At 37.3% G+C, this 24,070-nt stretch overlaps 1 protein-coding gene across 1 annotated transcript in view; it reads right to left on the bottom strand.

Moving 5' to 3' along the window:
* The window catches only part of fbxw8 (F-box and WD repeat domain containing 8), a 54,701-nt gene that overhangs the window by 26,607 nt on the left and 4,024 nt on the right, over positions 1–24,070 (bottom strand). The window contains exons 4-10 of the mRNA XM_042488599.1: positions 23,934–24,022; positions 17,778–17,935; positions 17,427–17,623; positions 16,149–16,367; positions 6,282–6,409; positions 1,181–1,354; positions 687–803 (exon numbers count right to left, since the gene is read on the bottom strand). Coding sequence (XP_042344533.1) covers positions 687–803; positions 1,181–1,354; positions 6,282–6,409; positions 16,149–16,367; positions 17,427–17,623; positions 17,778–17,935; positions 23,934–24,022 — 1,082 coding nt within the window. The remainder of the gene's footprint in view (positions 1–686; positions 804–1,180; positions 1,355–6,281; positions 6,410–16,148; positions 16,368–17,426; positions 17,624–17,777; positions 17,936–23,933; positions 24,023–24,070) is intronic.

Raw genomic sequence — 24,070 nt, forward strand, 5'->3', positions numbered from 1 at the left:
CTATAGTATTGCTAAAAATGTCAAACTATGACATGTTTCGAAAAACAGCTAAAAAACTTGTATTTGAGATGTCGAGACACGTCATAGTAATACATGCTGAAAAAAATCGTTAAATATGACATTTTTGATGACATACTATGACGTTTTTGTGCCACTTTGTGTCATTTTTTTTTTTGTTGACATTTTCTAAGAGGTTTTTGGGTCATTGTTGACGGCAAACTATAGAATTACGTTTTTGTGCTGTTTATGGTCATTTTCAAAGACGGACTACACTATGACATTTTTGTGCCATTTTGGATCATTTTTGACGACATACTCTGCTACGACATTTTTGGGTCATTTTTGACGACACACAATACATTTTTTTTTCATTTTTTTATGTGACATAAAAAAGTCACAATATAGTGTGTTTTCCAAAAAAAGCATAAAAAGTCATAGTACAGTATACCGTCCAAAACTGCAAAACAAAGTCATAATATAGTATGTGGTCCAAAAAAGCACAAAAGTGTCACACTATAGCATTTCGTCCAAAATGGCAGTAAAAAGTCACACTAAAAGCATGTCGTCCAAATTCCCAGCAAAAAGTCATGCTATTGCATGTCATCAAAAAACACACCAATAAGTCATAATATAACATGTGGTCCAAAATCCCACCAAGAAGAGTGTGTGGGAGGGAGATCAGTTACCTGCGGTGAGCTGTTAGGTCATCGTCAGTGATGCAGGCCCCCCTTGGCGACTTGTCATCAGGGATGTTGGCTGTTACCAGGGTGCTGGTGTTGAACCGTACATGCCTTACAGGATGCCTGCAGCCAAAACAGAAATATATATATGTGACATATTATATATACAGTATATACATATATATATGGATACATATGGATATGGATACATAGATATGTATAGATAGATAGATAACATTTTTAACGAAAAGAAAACATCAATGAAATAAAGTTATCAGTCAGATGAAATTATTATCTGATTTGTGGAACTTTCAATAACTTGGGGTGTGATAACATGTATCAATGAGAAGAGAAAAAAAACATCTTCAATGACTGAGTTATATTTGGTTTTGTAAATGACGCCCAGATGTGACGTTCTTGAGGACTGCACACGTGTATGTCATCAGTGTTCCTGAGAGTTTGTATCTCCTCTCAGTGGCTCTCAGGAAAGATAGTCCCACCTGTTGTGTATCTCCCAAAGCTTGGCTCCCATCCTCATCTCCCACACGCACACCAGTCCTTCACCTCCGCCACTCACGATCTTCCAGTCGTCCGCCTGTATCGAAGTGACACCCAGGTGGTGCGCATACAGGGATGCCACGGAGGAGCCGGCTCGCAAGTCAAACACCCTCACCCTAAAAACACAGCAGAGATGAAAAAAAGAATATTAATCTATTGAGAAAAGTGTTGCTTTTTTGACATGTCAAGACCATCAGGCACAGTGGTTCAACTGAGAAACATGATGCATAATTTATGGGCCACTACTATAACGTGTAATACTAGGTGAGTTTTATAATTGCATATTCTTTTTAGAAGTTCCTCAAACTCTAGAGTGATTTCAAGTGAGTCAAATATAAGAACAAGGAGTGAAGTGAACACAATACTATCAGTCATTCCCACTGAAGCGTGGTAATGTTGGATTTCACTTCCTGCTTACAGAGGCGGAGAACTCCAAGACCGCAAGAGAATTCAGTTTTTCAAAGAGTGCATTCATTTACAGACAAAAGGACACTATTCTCACTTCTGAAGGAACTTTTCAACATTCAGCCAAGACACCAAAGACAAATATAAAGTGAAGCACATGTGCCAATGCGAGCTTTAGTTCCAGCTTTATTTACCCTGAACTTAATCCAAATATCACATTGTTTAATCGACTACTATCAGTCAGCAGGATATATTTCAATCAACAATAAACTATAAAGATAATTTTGATAATATAAATTATTGTTATTAAATAAATTAAGTGTTACAACAGCAGGTCAGAGAAAAAGGCACAAAAAAATATTTAAGGTAATTTAGTTTTGAATTTTTTAAGTAGAAGATGTTAAAAATAAAGCAGCTTAACATCTAACATCTAAACATCTAACCAATGAAGAGTTAATAAATTAAATAAATAAACAAAGGGAAAATGTAAAAAATATTCACAGTATGTATCACACAGGCTAATGATAACAATCATATAAAACATATTAGAAATATAAAACAAGTTAATTCTGTGTAAAACTCTGCAAGAATGATTATTGCATTGTGTATATTTTGGATCTGCACAGTGTTATTTTTTATTTTTTTATCTATCTGTCACACTCAATGCTTTTCCATTCTTTCCTTCTCAGTACAGCAAATTTCCTCTGGAATAAATAAAGTTGCATCTCATCTGATCTTATCAGATGTGTTAGTTATTACAATGTCTGATATCACAAACATATACTCGAGTTGCAGATACTGCACAGACAAAACAGACTACTACTAGTACTTGGCTATTATCAAAACTCTCTGCAGAGGCTTTACATGTGCAAAAAACTGTGCATCATAAACAAGTAGTCATTTAGTGAATTTCTCAACCTTTTTTGTATCAAGGACCCCTGAACTGATAAAAGTTAGGACAAGTCTCCCATTTGATAACATTTGACTGCAAGGACCTCTCTCTGAAAAGATTTTGGGTGTTAGATAACAATTAAAAAATGAATTCAATCTAAAGTTAAGGAGATACTGGTGGAGGAAGTGAAACCTGTGATCAGAAAAGCCACCCCTGTGACACTTACTCACTTTGGGCTCACTTATATAGTGAATCAAAACATGAAAATAAACAACTCCCAATTTTTCTGGACACCTGAATAATGACCAGGGAAATCTGGCCTACGGCCCCAAATGTGCTGGGTCCAGCACTGAGTCAACACACGCTAAATTGTTCGGTGATTTAAACCATTTTTAATACTTAAATCACTAATAAGCCTACGACCGCACAAAGTAAAGACAAATATACCACTGGTTTGAGGATTTTGCTGATGAAATTTAAAGCAATGGTTGTCGTGGTCACAAGCAGACAACCCTTTCATACTGAACTTCCTCTTTAAAATCATTTTAATACAAAGTCGTTTTGCAGACTTTGTATGTTACTGATTTCATAACTCTTAACTTTGTTTTATTTGTTTAATTAATTTTTTTTTTTTTAATAAAATTTTGGTAATTGGGTCATATGGTCATTAGTATCAATGATTTATTTTTAGATATATTTTTGATTTGAATATTTGTTTTTTAAATCTTTTCGACAGAGCACTGCATGAATTCTGCTTTTAAATATGTTTAATGTGCTTTTATGACATAATAATCACTTTGATGATGATGTTCATGATCATTATTATAACCAATACAACTTGTATTAGTATTTATTATCTAAAAAGGCAATAACAGCAGGGATTTTGCTTGCTGGGTTTCATGAACAGCAGGAGCCCAGGGGACCTTCAGCTCCATCTGTTGTCATTGTGGCTTTATTGCAGCTGAAAGCATCCAGGACATGACTCCATCCAGGCTCAACCTTCTTCCAAGACTTCATTTCCATAATCAAATTCGCTTTGGGGACTCAAACAGATTTCATTTCCACTGCCACAAATGTTTTCGAGAATCAGAGTTAAATGGCTAAATGGGCGCTGTGGTCCTGTTGTCTGCAGTTAGTTTTGCGTGTTTAGTGGCATTACGTGATGGAAGCACACGTTTAAACAATGAGGACCCAGCGTTACTGGCAGACCACGGGGAACCATAAATCTAATGTTGGAGGCGGCTCTCTCCTCAGTGAGCTGTCAGTGGCCAGACTTCTCTTCATTAATCAGGAGGAGCTCTGCCTAATAAGAGAAGTGTGGGAGAGGCTCAGATAACTTCACTTAGTTCCCTTCAGTTGGGCGAGACATTAATCACTGCACACTTAGGATTATGTTTGACGTAAATCTGTGATTTGGTTCTCTCAAGTGGTCTTGTTTGCTATTCCATACAAATGGATACCTTCAAGATTCTAACGCAGTTTGGCCGGTGCAATGCACAATTACAGTACTGCCAAACTTTGTTGCAGATTTTTCGCTCTGCAGACTTTGCAGTTATAACCTGTGCCCAGGACAAGATCAAGTCATACATGAGGCCAGATTAATCCAAATTCCACAACAGGTGAGAAAACAGTGTCCATTCAAAGTTTCAAATAACATTAATGTAGTTTTTCTCTATTCACTTCTCAAGACTACAAGAGTTTGTCAAGGAGGTGATGTTAACAACTGTAAACTCTACCCTTTATCATTAAATGCATAGAAGTTTAAAGAGTCTTACATGTTATACGGCTCAAAATACAGGTGCTAAAATGGAGCCTTCTCAAACGGAGGATAAATATATAGGTGTTCCAGCATAGACGGTGTGAAGAATAAAATGTGTTTTTTGAACATTAAAGCAAGTAAACATGTTTCAATAGAAACCCAAAATGCAAGTATGAACCTTAAGATAGGCATAATAGGAACTCAAAGTTTTAACACTTTGGACTCTGGGAAAACTGGCTTGATTTCTTTCAAAAACATGGGAGGAAGACAATATGTAGCTTAAGAAGAAACGACCAGAAATTACCAAAAGATTATTTTAAAAAAGAAGAAAGAAAATCACCTGAAAATTAGGAAAAAAGCAAAGAGAAAAAAAAGAGAAGAAGGAACTGACTTAAAAAATTATAACAATTGTGTAAATATATTTTGAAATACATGATTATGGTCATGATAAATATCTTGTTACGTCGACATTTTCCCCCAGCTTTTTAAAAATAATTTTCTAATCCTACTAATTTCTTGCACTTTGCAAGACATTTCTTGCAAAGTTGTTCTGCCTTTTTTTTCCAATGTTTTTGAAAAAATCTACCAATTTGCTCAGGTTTAAAAGTTTTAAATACTCCGGAAAGGCATCTGAAAGAAAAGTGATGTAGCTCTAGGTTTCAAAGGGTTAAAATTTGCAGAAAGGAAAAACAGGACTTCAAGTGGTTACTAGGCTGGACTCAGGAAGTGCAGTCCCGCATAATAATGAATGACCAGCAGCTACAGGTATTGCACTCAGTATTTCTTCCCTTTCTCTAACTGTATCCAAATTTGCTCCTCGCCCACGTCTTTCACTTTTGCACAGATGTGGACTTCTTTCAAACAGCCTTTATCAAGATCTATTATTTGCTCCCTGGATCTCACAATAAAACAGAGGGACAAAACTCATTTGGACAAAAAGAAAAGATGCATTAGGGTTTGGCCTTGAGCCACTCTGTCAGAGGGCCAAGATCGCAGACTGTCCCTCAGTCTCCCCAATTTGTCTTTAGACTGTGCACTGCATGAGCTGGGGCCAAAGTGGAAGAGCCAAGCTGGTGTGTGAACAAAACTACACATCTATCAGAAAGCAAAGACCGAAAGTAAAGCAGAAAGGAGCTGGATAAAGACTCTGACAATGCTCTGGCGAGAAAACAAGCATTTCAATTCTTCAGTCAAAACAATGCGGAACATTTCCTTTTGGCACTTGACAAAACATCTTTAACTGAGCATTTTGAGCAGTTGCTAGGAGTCATAACTAAGGAGAGGGGGAAAAAACAGAACCCAAACAATATGATGTGGTCTGTCTTTCGTTTTAAGCCAACTACTTAACAGCCAGATGGATTTGGTGCTGAATAGAAACAGCAGGGGCAGCTTTGGACGAAGACGCGCCAGGGATTTTGCTTTTCCTGCCAGCTCATGCACCGCAGCATCCGCTAACAAGTGCAGAATAGATGAGAATGGCTCTTTTATGTGTCTTTCCTCATCTGGAGAGCCAGGTTAGCGATGTGGCAAGTGTGTGTACTCGCATGAATGTGTGTGTTCTCGATGGATGGGATCAAGACGGCCAGATTTTTTTTCCTTGTATAGTTTCCCAGGTAATGGAGGGGACAAACAGACAGATATCTCTATTCAACACAAAGAACAAAATGTCTCACATCTACGTATGTCAATGCTTTTTGTTCCTTCTTTTTCACTACGCTTTGTTTTTCAAGGCAACAGAGAGGCTGAGAAGTGTGACTAATGCACAAATTGAATAAAGCCTTGTCTTCTCGCACTCTTTCTTAGCACCTGTTCGCCACTGCAAGTACTGTAGCCTCAGCTTCTTTCATCAGGTGCCACTGTAGGAAAACTACTGAACAGACACTCCTTTCAGCTTAAGTTCTTGGCTCAATTTCAACTGTTTGTGATGTCTGAATAAATCGCAGAGACTCGGTCTGTCTGAAAGTGTTTGTTTTTGTAAGTGTCGGACCTTCTGTCTTTGTTCCCGCACACCAGCAGGTGAGGAGGGCTTTCTCTCAGGTTGATGCAAGTGAAGTCTCCCAGCGAGTTGCCGACACAAGCGACAGGTTTGCCCGTCTCTAGGCTGTAGATGTGGATCTGAAAAAAAAGAATGCACACAAACATAAATCATTTTGAAAATTAATTTCAGTCAACCTCCAAATGTACAGACACCAAATATATAAGCTAGTATATTATACTGAGGAGGCGCTTAAAGAGTTGACTTTAAGCTTTTGAGAGCATTAATGTAAATATTTGGTCAACATGGTAGGACTTTTAGACAATGCAGCAGGACAGTTATCATAAAGACATATCCAAATGAACTAAGAAGTTTTAGGGGTCAAACATGACAATTTTGACTCTATGGCATAAATACTGTATGTACAGCCAGTGCAGCACATTAGGGCCCAGAAACTTGTATTGTATTTATTTAACTGTATTTAATGTCATGACTTGTCACATTACTCCCTGCCCCTATAACTGGGTGATTATGTATAAAAAGGGCTATAATACACAGCAATACACCCCTCTTTGGATTTTTGAACATCAACACTCTTAAATTAAAGCTGAAAGTCTGCTCTTTAACCTCCCAGTGAGTAACTCATTCATTACCATCCACCTTGATGGGAGTGCAGAGCCAATGCAGCAAAAATGAATAATTGTCCTAATATTTACCTCCTATATACATATATATATATATATATATATATACAACTTTAACTCATCCAAAAGCTTTAATTTAAACTCCTAAATTAAGCGTTTCATTTGCTACGACCAAAGTCCAATGATACATCAAACCACAGCTGAGGTGTTGAATATTACCTAATGTAAGTCAAAAAAATAAAAAAATAATTTATGCAGATGGACAGTAGGATAAAGACTTATGTAATGTTGGTGAACTGAAAATTTGGTCTTTTCCTTCCTTGATACTGGATATCGTATATTCGACAGAAGACAAGCAGCTAACTGAAGTGATGCTTTGCCAGTTAATTAAAAGCAAAGTAGAGCTTAAGTGTTAAATCTGGAGAAAAAAATAAAAATCAACCTAGGGGGCATACTTCAATTATGGACAGAGATGCACATAATTGCCTCAGGCTCAATCGCTGCAACAAACTTTCTTCATACAAACTACAATGATGTCATCTGGAGCTGGCCTAATTGGTCAATTAGCGGCTGGTGTTTTCTCATCCAAATGAGAGAGAACAAACAGGATAACCGCCAGGCAAAATTGTCTTTGAATAATTAAAACGATTAAGAAATTAAACCGAGGGAGGGAGAGAGAGAAAGAGAGAGAGGGACAGAAGGTAGGGGAGGACAGGACAAACAGAAAGAGAGTGAGATAGAGAGACAGCGGCAAAGATAAAGAAGTTTGAATGAAGGAAAGAAAAAACGAGGCATGATGTAAGCCTTGAGGAGGAGCCAGCGGTTTTTGTGCGTCCTTTATTTGGGCCAAGCAGAGCTTTAATTGTGCACCACCCCGGGGCAAAGCCCAAATCACACCGGACTTTGAAATGACAGCTTGATAGGATTTGGACAGCGGAGGAGAGAAGGGGGGGTGGAGAAAGAGGGAGGGGGATGCAGAAACGAGGTTCAGCCTGCTGTTCTCGATGAATCATTACAGTTTCGGGAAGATATTGTTTTTTATTAAATATCTGCCCACATCGCCCAATAAAATGAAGAAATGGCACTAAGGGATGCAGAGAAGTCGCTTTGTGCTTATAAAGGGAGCTGTTTAAAGACTGCAGCAGTATGTTTTGAGGAAGAATAATCATGAGCATGACTATGGAGGAGTTGTTAGGTTAATGCACTTGCTGGAGCTCCAGTGAGGCTTGCAGACAAAGGAAACTCTAATGGAGGCTTGTACAGGGACGTTAATGAAATTACTCACTCTCATTTAAAAAAAAAAATGAACATTTTGGCAATTATTGCTGCACTTTTGAGAAAACCTTTTATGTCGTCGTTGTTTGTATTGTTATACACATCTGGCGAAAGAGCAGTATTGGTTTCTATTTTAATCGATCTTAAGCGAAATATCATACACCAAGAATTTAAAAAAAACATGCACAACAGAGGATTAACCAGAGTTTCCACACATCAAAATTCAAAATTTCCCATGACTTTTCAAGGACCCACAGTGTATTTTTCTTTCTTTTCCCACTTGTGTTTTTCAGACATATCAGATTTAAACTCTATTCCAACATAATTTCAGGTAGCTGGCAAATATGGAGAGAAATATAGAATGCAGGCAAAAATTAAGAAACATACGTGATTGTAAAACCTAAAACATCAACAAATATTAGAGCTGCATTATATCAACAGCTAAAGTTGAATTTGCCATTAAATCACATTTCATGTAATTTCCACAAAAAAACACTAACAACAAAATGCCACAAGTCTTCCAAAACTTTCAATGAATTTTACTAATCCCATGATTTTTGATGCTTGGAAAAGGTGATTGTAAAATTCCATGACTTTTCCAGGTTTTCCATGACTGTGGGAAACCTGACCTACTGTCTGCACACTGTAAAAAAGAAAAAAACTTGTTGTTGTTGTTACCTCAACTTGTCATCTCAAATTCAGTGAACTTAGAATTTGAAGGCAGCCTGGACACTAATTTTTTTAAGAAAAAATCATATAATTTTGCTTTACAGTGCAGGTTTTCCCTCCAACCAAACACTCCACCAGCTGATTTCACTGATTAATGCTCCATCAAGTGAAGAGAGAAACTAATGATTGAAATCACCAGCTGAGGCGGAAGATTTCAATTGAAATCTGCAGACTGTTGGCTTTCCGTGGCCCATGAATCCCCACCCCGTCCTACACAAACACCCACATCTAAAGCAAACATGGATTCAAAACTACATTTAGTTTAGAAACCATGTGGACAAACAGAGATTAGGACATTGGACCAGACGCGTGATAATGGCAGGTTTGTGGTTTGATGTCATGTTGGAGTACATTCCAGCTTATCCCACAGGGGAAGAGTGGAGTCTCAAACGTGTGCAAAATACACAACAGTTACATGGCTTTGTGTATTCCCACAGTTGTAGAGAAGCCTGTGCACACTTGAGTTTGATTTCCCCCCAAACAAACAAGAAACTAGTAGCAAAGGAACCAGAAAACTAAATCGAAATGACAAAGTAGTTTAGCTGCGCTGCTTGGCTCATTGGTGTTAAATGATTACAAGTTGTTGGCTGTTGCCCAAACTTTGAAACAAGAGTGAGATGGATAAATAAAGAAGTTAGACTTTCCAGTGTCATCCACCTAAATAACTGCTCTGAAAGCACCATCCATGTGACCAAGGGGCTATAATAAGCACTAGAGTGTTGTATTATGAATAAAAAGAAATCTTATTAGATAAGCAAGTGTGCAAGCTATGTAGTTATCGCGCTTGGATGAGGGCAGTTTTGGTGAAGTGATATTTATCAAGCTCTCAACTGACCAGTATATTACCCTGAAGGCCTCAGCTGTCTAACATAGTGGTCGGGTCCCAATCCCAATCCCTTAAACTGAAGTTGCACACTAGATAGTATATTCCCAAGTAAAGTAAAGTAAAAGTTAATTCTGTTTATAAAAAAGCAAAGGGTCAGAATTTGGAGAATCGTGAAGTTTATCACCTCACCACCTTAAAAATGAGGGCTACATTACACTCGAAAACAAGGTTTTCAAACTTAAATGATTGAAAGAAAAAAATCCCCTTCCTCCTATTCCTTCATTCATCTGTCTGCCCCTTTCCCTCTTCTCCTATTTTGAAGTAAGTAACAAAGATGCTTGATGTTAAGCCCTCTGAGGAAAATTGTGATTTTCGATATTGGGCTTTATAAACAAAATTGAATTGAATTGAATTGAATTGAATTGAATTGAATTGAACTGAACTGAACTGAACTGAAATGAAATGAAATGAAATGAAATGAAATGAACTGAACTGAACTGAACTGAATTGAATTGAATTGAATTGAATTGAATTGAATTAAACTGAATTGAATTAAATCAAATCGAATCAAACTGAATCAAATTGAATCGAACTGAAGTGAATTGAATCAAATTGAACTGAATTAAATTAACTCAACTGAACTTAAATCAACTGAATTGAATTAAATTGAATTGCTTAGGGGAAATGTGGTGGAGTAAAAGTTAAAGTTGGCAAAAATCTAAAAGCTCAAATCAAAAAACTAAACTACAGATACTACCAAAAAACACTTAACTGCAACAAGGTACTGGTAACATTACACCGCTGGTACAGGGTTTTCCTGAGCATTATCCTGATGAACTGATGTCTTGATTCTGATCTCTTACAATACTTCTTCCACTCAAACTTTTTTCTATCACTTCATCTACACACCCCATGTACGACTACACATCATACCATTCATTCAGCGTTTCATGCATCCAACCAGCCCTCTGAACTCGAGGCAATGAGAGGACGACAGGTTTTCTGACAGCACTTGTGCTCTGTGGTAGATCCACTGCAGTGGATGGATAGTTTGCCAGCGGAGATGCCAGCTTGTGCTGAATGCCCAGCCACGAGCTGGGTGGATGCCTGGGTGCCCTCTGTCCACTGGCAAGAGGGTGGCGAGTAGTAATGAGGATCTGGAGACTAGCTTCGACCACACACACACACACACACACACACACACACACACACACACACACACACACAGTCACACACACCCACTGTCAACACCAACACAGACGGGGAAAGCTAGAAGACAAAGCCACGAGCTTAACGATAAAGCGTGCCAAAATATGATAGAAAATCTTCTATATCGTCGACACAAAGCAGCTTTTGTACTTTAAGCTATCAGATTTTGAAATAAAACTGCAGCAAACTCAGTGATCATCAACAAAAACAAGACAATGTGGTTGAGTTCATCGGAGTCAATATGCTGTAAATGAAAATCTTTCACTCCTCTGTGAGAGAAGAAGGTGTGAGATGACTTTCTCAGCTGCCATATTGACAGATTTTAATGAAGCATATGTTTTCTTACTAAGGGCCACATAAAGCACGCAAGCAGTCACAGCCAACTTGTGCTTTGTCTTCTTCGCAGCATGAAATTTGCTGTTAGAATTTTGGAATTTAGAAAGAGTGACAGACAGGTTAATTACATTTGTGAAACATTTTAATGAGTGAGAGAGGTATGATAATCATGATTTGGCAATATTTCGATGGGAGTTTTACTATGTAAACAACAAAGTTGGAACATAGTAGGAAAGAAACTGCTGCTCTTTATCATTAACTTTGGAAATTTTAATGCTGGGAATAAAAATTAGATTTTAGTCTGATTGGGAGTTTGAGTGTGTTTATCAGCTCATGGCAAGACGACTTTTTTTGCATTACCAAAAATGAATGTACAATGTTTTATTTGGTTTTGAAATGGTACATCAACAATGATTCCCAAGAGATTTTTTAAATAATGAAAAACTGCCGCAAAATTCTTAACACAAAGGGAAAGGAAATCTAGGAAAGTTTGGAAATGGGACAACAAACTTAAAAAACAGAAAGTTGTAACAGTATATATATATATATAAACAATAAAAAACTGTTGCTAATGTGTGTTTCATAATTGATTGTTCCAAATATTTTTTTCTAATAATTTGATGTATTATATTGTCAAGAAAACATCAGAAAATAGTGGAAAAAAATGCCCACCCCATTTACCAGAATTCAAGGTGATGTCTTCAAATGTCTTGTTCTGACCAACTAATAGCTTAAGATTTAATAGAGTGATTGGAAAAAGCAATAAAATGAACCGACTATCAAAAATTAACAGTTTTTGTTGTTGTTATTGTTTTTTGCAGACTTATTAACAAATTATTCCACTAATCATTTCAGCTCTTTACCCATTTGAGCACAAAGACTTAATGTGGTTTGACAGAAAAAAAAGCCAAAAAAGTTGTTCTGACTGGTCTGAAGTCTTGAAACCTGGTTCAGACACACTCTTGCCAAGTTTCTAACAAACTCTGATATTTTTAGATCAGATGAAAAATCACTTTCATTAACAGTCATTGTCAAAATTTTTGAAAAATGAGGAAAATCGCAGTCTGTTTATTAAATCTTTTGCATATTCTGTTTTGGATATACTGCATATGTGAGTCTATCTTCGATATACCAAATTCTTGATGGTGCCCCTTGTTTTCTAAGATACAGCCATTTTCTTATCATATTTCACCTACTCTTTGGGCACACAGTACTAATGTTTTTTCTAAGATTAAATCAAATATATTTGAAAAAACTGTCATTATGTGTGACCACAGACTAAATATAGTATGATGAGAAAATTTCATTTTTCAAACAGATTTTGAGATTTTCTTCAGATTTGTCCTTATGCAAGCCCAGAGATCACTTCCACCAAAAGAGATTCAAAATTTCAGTTGCTAACACAAATGAGTTAAATTGTTTTACTAAATTCTTATAATTGTTTATACAACAGGTGTGTTCACTTATTGCTTGTCCTCTGGGTCGGATTTCTCAACAACATAATTCAAAGTCTATACTTTCCGCAGTCAGCTTGCAAGTCTTAGATGCTGCAGCATCCTTAAATGCATCATCACTCCATAATAATGTTTCTTTAGGAAACAAATAAAGTGAGTCTGACTATGATGTATTACCTGTCAAATATCTGCAACTAGAATTTTTATACAAACTAAAATACAGGAAAAACTGATTAGATATAGTCAACGCAATTCAGGAGGTACAATAAAGTAGTTTTAGGAAATATTGTAGATCCAAAGAAAAAGTCAGATGAGATGGATGCTTTTCACACGAAAAAACACTGTTTCTCTTCTCACTCTGTACCTGAACCTAATTTTTCTAATAACACACACACACAGACACACACAAAAACAACAATAGATGTATTTTTGCATCTACATCGCCCAGTGTGGCTTTGTTTCAGGTGAGGCTGTTTTATCCCTCGCTGCTACTCTCTCCTCGGTCCACTGTGTGGTGCTTTAGCGCTGCCACTGAATCAGAGTGTCAGCTGTGCTTTTCTAATAGGGGGTGATGTCAGTGGAGAAGCTTTGCCAAAAACCTGTCAATAACAAACATACACACACATACACAGTGTGTGTGTTTGGGTGGCGCTCGCTGTTTCAGAGCTTCCACTTGGCCAGTCGCTTCGGCAGCTAACATCTGCTTTTTGAATAAAAAAAATGAATCTTTGAATGCAGCAGCTTTCCCTTTGTTTTATCCATTAAAATTGAAGACAGATATCTTTATGTAAGTCTTACAGCATAATGAGTGCTGCATAGCTCCCTCCCGATCCCAACTGAATCATTTGTCTTGTGACTCTTTGTACTTTCTATGTAAAAGCTCAAGAGTTAATTAGGTGCATGAGGTCCTTAGAAACACAATATTATTAGAAGCAAACAGACGCAGCACAGGGAACAAAAGTTTATCAAAGTACCCTTAAAGGCCGTAGTAATTAGGAGCATGGCCCAGAGAGGGCTCGTGGCTATTTAAGCTCGCTATTTCTACTATAAACAAATCCCCTACAGGTGGGTGACATTTATTTCTAAGGGGACCCAGGGGGTCTAAGGGGACACAGAGTAGTAGTGATCACACTGTCAAGGGACTTGGTTCACATTTACTCAAGTGAGATGTATTTAGAGGACTGTCTTTGTTTGCGATGCAGCTGAAATTTAAATTAGTTAAAAAACATGGACCAGACTTAATGTAACTGTAAAAAGTGTGCTTCGTATTTAAAAAGCCAGGAAAAAGAAAAGAAAACTCCCAAAGAGTTTAACTTATTTAAAGGGACAGTTGACCCCAGAACACCAGGCGACGTGAAAGGCAAACTTAATGGTGATCAGCTCTGACCTGATCAACAGATAAATTACCCAAAAAAAGTCAAACTCCTCAAACTGCTGCTGAGGAACAGAAAACTCTAATAAAAATACATATTCTTCCTCTTAGCTGTAGTGCTATTCATAAATCTAGATTGTTTTACTGTTTGAGATATCAGCCATGGAGATGTCTGCCTTCTCTTTAATATAATGGAACTAGATGACATTTGGCTTGTGGAGCTCACCGTGCCCCCCAAAAAATTCATCTAGTAAACTCAGCAGCAATGTTTCCTTTCAGAAAATGTGACCCGGTCACTGAAGATAATCCACGTCTTGTTGTGAGCAGTTTGATGTAGGAACTATTTTATTTTCTACACCAACCAACTGTATCACTGCACAGTAGAAAGCGTGCATCTACTGCTAGCTAACCAAGCACCACTGAACTCACTAATGTTGCAGCTCGGCTAAGGCAGACGGCATAATGTTTACATCTCGCCCCGTCATGAGCCTCTCGTGCATGAGTAGATGCATGCTTCCTTTTGCGCAGTGATACGGCTGGCATATGTATTTCAGTAAGAAAATAGTTCCTACATAAAACTGCTCACAGCAAGTTCTGTGAATTATGTTTAGTAATTTGATCATGATCTCTGGAAGGAGACATTGCTTTTGACTTTTACAAATCGATTTTTGGGACTTTAAACACCATAAGCCGAGTTCCAATATATACTAGCCTAATTTCACTGTATTTGAGAGAGGGCCGACAGCTCTACGGTCGATAACGCCAACACTTGGCAACTTACACCAAAACAATGTAGATTTATAAATAACACTACGGCTGAGAAGAAATATGTATTTCTGATTTGGGGGTGAACTGTCCCTTTAAGCGAGCTCAAGAAAGATTTAATAGACTCTGATTATGACCTGATGCCAAAACCTCTGCCCTCACTGCATTCCTCTCCAAGAATTATATTCCTAAGAGAACACATCTTCACCATCATTCCATTTGAGCAAGCCAAATTATTTATCTTGTTCAGTTTTCCATTTTTTCATTATGCACCTGTTGAGCACACAAGTGACCTTGTTAACTCCAGTGGAAACATTTCATTTTGATACTAAGGTCTAGGGAGCTTTTTTTTTTTTTTACGATACATTTAAAATCCAGCTGCAGAGTTCAGAGGCTCTTCCATCTACTTTGTCCACATTCAAAGCTTTGTTTAGGTTTATTTGTCTTCCTGAGAAGGGGCCTTGATACAGCTCCATCTATTCCATTAACACACAAATACCAGACTGTTATTTCATAAGAAGTGCTGCTCACAATGGACTAGATAATCATCATCACAATATGTGAATTAGAGGCAACATACAAAGTTAAATTAACATTAATGGGATTTTTTTTTGTTCTAATTGAGCTCACTTTGCCGGTCTCCTAAACTAGTCCTGCTCTCCAAGGCATTAATTCATCATCTAGCATCTGGACAGGCTTCACATTTTGGTGAATTTGTGATGCCAGAGTTCCAACATGGTTATGCCCTCCAAGTTTGAAATGTCTTGTTGAAAGCTCTCAAAACAAGGTGGTGGATACGGATATTATGGTACAATTTGTTTTACTAGATTTGCAAACAGTTCAAATTAAAGGTTTTCAACATTAAGTTGCAAAAGAAGCAACATGGGGAGCAGATGGGGTAATTACTCTAGACATACGACTCATCTTTTAAGATAAGCTTTTTTAATTAATGATGATATTTGCTTGTTTTCTGCATATTAAGTGTCTCTGGGTTACATTGAGGGCAGATCAAATCGAATATGTAAGTGGTTAAAGGTGTGAAATGCATCATGACACGTAATCAGTTTGAAACTTCCTTCTTGTATGTAAGTATGCAACATTATCAACAAGTCTCAGTTCTGCCGAAAATTAGTCATGAAAATCTGGTTAAAATGTTGCACTACTATGTATTAATGTCAAAGTATTAAATCTGATTGGTGTCAATAAGACACTCACAGCACATTTAAATCTGTTAAGAATTACCAGAAACTGCAGCGACATCAAACCCACCTTGTTTCCTCCATCGTGCATGGCCCAGCCTGTGCGCTTCACTCCAAATGCAACATCAGAGTCCGAGGCATCCAGGCAGGTAACAGGATGACCGTAGACTGCGTGGAGCATACGAGGTTCCTCCTCTTGGGGGTCCAAAATGTACACGGCCTCTTCTGCTGTCAGGGCCACCAGCGGGCTCTGTGGGCCCCTGCCTGGCACCAAAACCAGGCTCTCCACCTGCAAAACAGACAAGACAGAGACACACTTTACTTTATTCAAAAAGTAGAAATATGTACAGTGCTTCTATGCATTTGTCAATTAACCTGAATTCCAAATAAATTACGTCCAAAACTTAAGGATTATTTTACTTTTTCTAAGATTTTCTAAAAACATTTTCTGTTTCTCATGAAGCCATATACTGTACAATTTATGGTTGCAACCAAATGTTATTTTCATAAATTGATGAATTGGATCATTTATCAACATGTATTTAAAAAATTGCACACCCAAAACATATTTTTTAACATCCCAAGGTGACGTCTTTACATTTTTGTTTTATGCAAACATCGGCCTAAAACACAAATTTAATCTCAGTTTGCAATCATATAAATCCAGTGCTGGATATTCCTATAGGCAATCATAGACAGCCGCCGAGGGTACCATCGTGGGGATCCAACACCCCCTCCAAATTTTTATTTTGTTTTTTCATTGGACATTCAAAAAGACATCAGGGAAATAGTGGAGTGTGTGAAGAGTATTAAAGTAGGAAAATAAAATTAAAAAAAAAGGCAAAAGCCACTCGGTACAAAAACAGGACAATGAAATCTTCAAATTTGTACATAAAGTATTTTCTTGCTCCTGTTGGTAATAAATACAATAAATATAAAATACTACTTCTACTACTAATAATAATAGCTCGCCTAAAGCATTGAATATGCTCAGTGTGGCACACAAATCTGACAAAAGCAGAACATCCTACTATTTGAGAAACAGAGGACCATGCATTTTCCTTGATAAATGAAAATCAACAAATCTGCCATAAAAACTGATCAAATACTGATGAATCGACTCATCATTTCAGCACTCTTCTTGCAGTGCAATTTCATGCCAGAAAGTGAAATGCCACAAAATGTGGAATCAGTCAGGGGTGTCAGATGCTTCCATCATAAAGGGACATTTTTAGATGAGAGTCACAAGAGAGAAACATGTGCGGCACAGCCCATTAATTAACTCAATAACACATCATTATGGAGAATTTCATACATTTCATATGAGGAATCGAGCTGTCTAGCGTACAGTTTTGGGTAGCTGAGTCTGGCAGAGTGTCCTCCAGTAGCCGCGATCGTCGGCACAGTCCAGCCGAATGTTAGGCCCACTGGCAGAGCACAGGACGGGGCTGTCGGGGCTCAGGGCCAGAGCCTGGATCCTCCCGGGGATCTGGTAGTGGTGGATGGTTTCTCCACCGGTCTCTGTGCTCCACACATCCACACAGCCTGCACCCGAGATAGTGAGAAACTGCACTGAGAACACCTACTTTTTCAGATTCGTCATTTAAAAAAAAAACCTCAAAAGATATGATAAATATATTTCTTGGTGTCTTACTGTCAACAGGAAGAACAGGATCCCACTGCATAAACACACACTCACCATCTTCATAAGCAGCAGCAGCCACGGTGCTGTTGACCTGGACATGACTAACATAAGGCCTTGGCTCAGAGTTAGCGGACAGGCTGTTAATCTTCAGGTAAGAGGCCGTGGAGTCCCAGTGCAGCGTATCCCACAGCCTCACATCACCAGACGTGTACCTGAGATACAAACACACACATCAAGTCACACTAAACATACATTATTCAGATATTTAGCTTTGTACGAAAAGGCTGACGAATGTAACAGCAGAATTATTGCCCATTTCTCCATCACACGCTGACACGTTTGCCTTGTCAAGAATACCTGACGTCACCCTCTCACCACTGAATCATTTCCCCTCTCACACTTTCCTCCTTTACTCACTCTGACTTATTACAGTATTTTGTTTTCTAAAATCTTTGTTACATGATCTTTTCAGGATTACAGGGTGTTGTTTGGGCAGAACGATGTTGATTTCAGTCCTTATTACTGGTCGCTTTTAGGGAAGATCTGCAGCAGGAAGTGAAAATTACCCACCAAATGTACTCTGAAAACTGTTATGCAGTTATAGAAGTCTGACTGTATGTCTTTATTCATTCCTTTACAAGAAACTTTGAAGATGATTTTTTTTTTATGTTGCAACATGTTGCATCTTCACACGTGCATATTGTCATATTAGCTGTTTAACTGTGATACCTTGGCAGTAACAAATAAGTGGTGCAGGACTAAACCAGTCCTGCATTAATTATTCAATGATGACATTTTTTAAATGTTGGAGAACACTTAAAAAGGCCCTTCACAATTGCCTTGGGTCCAAGGTCAAGTCTGAAAAAAGTTTGGGTTTTTTTTGGTCAGAGGAACAGTTCAAAATTCAAAGGTAGATATGTAATTTACAATTAAAAATAAATGCAGCAGCAAATTATCTCATGGAAGCTGCAACCAGCAACTTTCGTATGATAAATCCTTTAAATGATTGACTTCCAAACTAATTTTCTGTATATAGACAAACGGATTTAATCAAAAAATTGCACTGTTGGGACAGCCAAAGAATCTTGCTGGTAGTTGATAAAACTATTAATTAATACAGTAGTTGATTTCACAATTAATGATAACGATTGAAATTACTTTTGTCACATTTCAAGTAGAATTGTAACGAATAAATTGATTAATTATCAACTATTAAAGTAATCCCCAAATAATTCTTTCTGGTTTATTTACTATTCTGTGACAGTAAACTGAAAATCTTTGGGTTGTGGACAAACAAAGACATTGGAGGACATTATCTAGGCCTTCAGAAACACTGAATAATATTTTTCACCATTTTCTGACATTTTGTAGACCAAACAACTAATTGATTGATCGACAAAATATGTAACACATTAAAAAATAAAAGTATTTGTTAGCTGCAGCCCTAATTTATAGGTAAAGAACAAGCATTGTCTTGTTCTAGTTTCACCAGAGTGATGATTTTCTCTGTCATCTATCATTGTGAGGTGAATACATTTGTTTCGTACTGTTATTTAGGCAAAAATAGATGTTTGAAAAAGTCGTCTTGAGCTCTGGCACACTGTGATGGGCACTGTTTGTTATTTTCTGACATTTTATAAACAGAACAATTATTTTATGAATGGAAAATAATGAGCAGATTCATCAACAATAAAAAATATGGTTGTAGTTGCAGCCCCATACTTCAAAGACAAAAAACCTTTTCAAAATAAAGATGAAAACCTTTCTGCATACAAATGAAGTCAGCTCCAGAATGTTTCCTTATTCCATTTTAACATTTTAAGACGTTGTGCTTATGTACATGGAATCACACGTATAATTGATTTTATTTAGTGTAAATATGTATAATGTGTGTCTGTGTTTGAACTATACTTTTGTTATTTTTGTGGACGGCTTTCTCTTTTTCTGAACTCAATGAGACTACGTGTTGAAATAAAAGTATAAACAAAATAAACAAAAAGAAACTGTGGTTCTCCCACACGCCTTTTATTTTTTCCTCTTCAAGAAGCTTTTTTTAAAGTTGTTGCTCTATTTCCATTTGTGTGAACAGTACTGTCTACCTCACTGTGCCACAAAGATGGCTTTTTGTGCCTCGAGGCAACAACAAATCTAAACTAACAAGTGGCTCACAGTATGTAACGCAGAGGTCAAAGGACTTTGCATTTGCAAGTCTGCATTTTTGCCTCATAATTTGAGCTCATGATCTTAAAATAGTACACCTAAAGCTGTAGTTGTTAACCTTAATTTTTTTTAAAAAAGTAACTGACATATTTGCTAAAACTGTCACAATATTCTGATAGTAGTGCAGGAGCTAGATAGTCTTTGAAAATATCATAACATTTATCTTTTTTTTTTGTTTTGTTCATTTTACGTGTTCAAAACTAATACAAAAAATAAAAAATCTTGTTTCTGTTTTCTCATAGTGCTTCTAATAGCATCTGCTTATGAACTGAGGTCAAACTAGGCAGCACTAATCAAATCTGATTCATGATTCTGTCACTGCATTGCCTGTTTCTGGCTTCGAATGTTTTCAGAAAAGTATTTCAGTGTAATGTTTAGCTGTAAAATGAGACTATTTGTGATCCGGTTGCCATGTAGGAAACAGTTGAGACATAACCAAGCACTGCCCTCCGGCCAGGTCACAAATTTTTGCATTTTACAGCTTAAGAGTACACTAAAATATGTTTATGAAAATATTTGAGGTGACAAATAGGCAATGCAGTAACAGAGTGTTGATTCATATTTGTTCAGCGCTGCCTCTGATCGGCTGTTTTTGTTCAGGCCCAGTTGACTTTTGCAAATGTCATCAGGAGCAGGAGGAGGAGGCAGAGATATCGTACTTTTTCCAGATTATATGTCTCATGTGCTGCTGTCAGGATTAGGGTTGCAAATTGCATTTTCCTGAAACAAAAACTGGTTAAATTAACAACTGATTAATCAATTGATTATCTAAAAAAAACTTTGCTTATTTTAAACAATGCCAACTGTGTTTTTTCCTCAATCAAAGCTCACAACAATATATGCTTTATACTTTGACAGCACTGCATAGCCTATCGATTGAACAATTCATTTTCACATGTTTGATTAAATTCTTAATGACTGATCAATTGATCGTTGATTAATTGTTTTCATCTCTAGTCAGGATATAGTGACAGTTTCAGCAAATATGACAAAAAGTTATTTTAATTAAACACACCAACTGTAGCTTTTAAGTAAAATTATATCCAGCAGCATTTCCTCAACAGACTGAAATTTGATCCTCTGTTGTTTTTCTACAACTGCACCTGATACTAGATTACTTCCCCCTTGCGCTCCCCATCCTAAAGTACTAACAAAGTCGCCCCCTCAGACTTTATAGACTTCTGTTCTGCTCTGGACCCCCCTCCTTCCCTCCGCTCTTCGCCCAAGTCAATGAGTTCTCACTGTGGGAGACAACAAATTGCCAGCGTTACCACCTCCACAGATACCATCATGTCTGAGCAAGTCATCCGCCTCGCAGCCAGAGTGTGTGATACAGTGACAGCAAGCGTGGCAGAGGGTGTACATGTGTGCGCCCGCATGTGTGTTTGTGACTGTCGTCGCAGGGTTTGGCAGGAAGCAAACAAAAGAAAATACACACTTTCACTTAATTGGTACATCACCTCAACGCCGACTACCGACAGGATGATGATGCTGAATCTCATCCAAGTCATTCGACAAAATTTTTATGTACAGAAAACTTTGTGTGCAGATTTCCGCCATCTTAAGCCTCGACAGATTTGGCCTTTGTGTCAGTGTGTGACCACATGAGTCGCCAGGTTAATGAGACAATGTCTCTTGCTTTGCCTTTTAAGTGCCAAATTTCATTCCACTGGTTTCTAACAAGATTTTGTCAGTGCAATTGAATCATTTTTGATTATTCTTAACTGCTATTGATTTGTTTAAGTTCTTTCACTTTGATAAATTGCCCTTTAAGTAACAATAATGGGAAAAATATTGATGTTGTGAATTTGTTAATAACAATGACTCAAAAAGAAGGATGTCAGAGTATTTTCACATGATGCCGAGTTCTTATTTCATGTCTAGACTGTTTTAGCAGCACGCGTCCTACATCTGCTAACCTGAAAAGATAAAAACATGTCTTCTTCTCCGATGAGACACAGCAGGACCGAAGGGAATCTAATCACATCACTCCCTGGAGACACTGCACATGTCTTTGTGGGCAGTCTATCCGGCTCCTCTGGGCCCTCGCAATCTATCACAGTCTCGGCCCAGTTACTTCAGGGCAGGTTTGGCTTAAACTCTCACCTCAGCAACTACTGCCATTAGCAGTCCCATTAGTAGGAGTATAACAAGCAAAAATGTGGCAATATGCATTAATAAACTGAAAACTCAGTATTAACTCAATCTGATCAATACCACAAAGTTTACTTTTGTTAATGCAGGAGGTACAATTCTCCATCCTTGCTTATATTCTTAAAAGAATATGTAACCCCAAATATTGCCATTTGTATATCCATTACTCACCAAGAGTTACGTTGAATTTGTGAAACTTTTTTTTTTCTCGCATGCCTTTGGTGAACAAAGAATCCAAAACTGAGAAAACTGTTGATGAATTGAAGTGAAAGGGGGCCGCATTTAAGGAGAGCGAAATTATATCAAAACACCTCTTTACAAACTCTGACACAACTCGTGTAGTATAATTGAAGTCTCAATTATCCAGACGTATGGTCAGTGCTTCCAAAGGACAGCCCTTTCTGATGAGGATCTGCAATTAAAATAAAATTTAACTAAGCACTCTTCAAAGCCAGAATCCAGAGAAAAAAACAGTCATTTTACCTTGTTTAACATGGAAGCTGACTTCATTTGTAGTTTATATATGTCTTATTTTGTGACTTTGGTGAATCTGAACTAACCCTTTAAAGACCAAATTCATAAAAATAACCCTAATATACTAACTGGATGACCAGCAGCTCCTGTGTTGAGCGAGGTAAAATTACTGTTTTTGTCAGTGGATTCTGGCTTTGACAAGAGCGTAAATAAGTTCCACTTAGTTCAGTTCCCTGTCGAAAAAAGGGCAATCTGTTTTCGATGTGCTGACTTGATAAATAGGACTTGGCTTATACTGCACCTGTTGTGTAAGAGTTTGTAAAGAAATGTTTTAGTATAGTTTTGCTGTTATTAAATGAAGACCCTCATGACTTCAATTCATCAAGAATTTTCTCCATTTTTGGAGTCTTCGTTCACCATGGAAGCATGTGCAGAAAAAACGTTTTCTTCACAAATTCAACATAACACAGGGTGAGTAACAGATGTACAAATGGTCTTTTCTTGGGGGGGTGAAGTATTCCTTTAATAACTGTTTATGTCTTCCTAACAGAAATCTAAAATCAGTTAATATATTGATAAAAAATGGGTTTGCAGCCAAATAAAAGTGTTGCTCCAACCATTTTCACAAATCTCTTCCTTACTTGACGTTCTATATTTTTCAGCTAACTTCTGATGTCAATAAAGATCTTGTTAATTTTCAATCATTTTCATAATTTTAACCCTTTAAATGCCTTTTTGCCATGATGCAGCAATGTTTTTAGATTACAAAAAACACAAAAAAATAATTATTTTCTATATAATACATACAAAGTAGAAAAAAAATATAGAATCATAGCCTGGGATATTTCAATGATTTGTAGCAACACTGATTGTGACAGTGCACCTAGTGAAAAAAGCATGTATTATCTTGATATGCCAAATATGGTAAAAATAAAATTTGTCATCAGATGAGAAAATAGTAAAAAATCCGAGGCAAAAGCCGAGAAAGACACGCAGAAATTATACAGTTCATGTTTTTATGCTTTGATGGCTGTTGGATCAAAACATTGCAGTTTGAATGGCTTCCAATGGCACATTTTTCAGACTTAACAGTCTGAATGTAACAATTTTGGTTATGTAATGTATTTTAAACTTATTGTAGGAGCTGAGTTGCAACATCAGAACACCTGGTGTCTAAATGTGACATATTTTTAATTAAACATCCATTCATAAATCAGAAGACTAGGATTTATACTGACATTTATAGGATAAGACAAAGAGTGACAGAGAAAACAAGGCAGATGAGTATGTCAGCAGCCAGAAATACAGCTGACTTTAATGGACATCAAATGTCAGGAGCATGTTAGAGTCCTTGAAACTCACCCTGCCAGGACGAAGTTGTCACAGGAGCTGACGTCACACAGAACTTTCCCGAGCTCGAACTGCAGCTGGCTGATGGATCCCACGCGATTCTAGACAGAAAATATTACCTGGCTGAAAAAACTGTTCAATCCATAATA

Source organism: Plectropomus leopardus, chromosome 6 (genome assembly GCF_008729295.1).
Source record: "Plectropomus leopardus isolate mb chromosome 6, YSFRI_Pleo_2.0, whole genome shotgun sequence".
NCBI lineage: Eukaryota > Metazoa > Chordata > Actinopteri > Perciformes > Serranidae > Plectropomus > Plectropomus leopardus.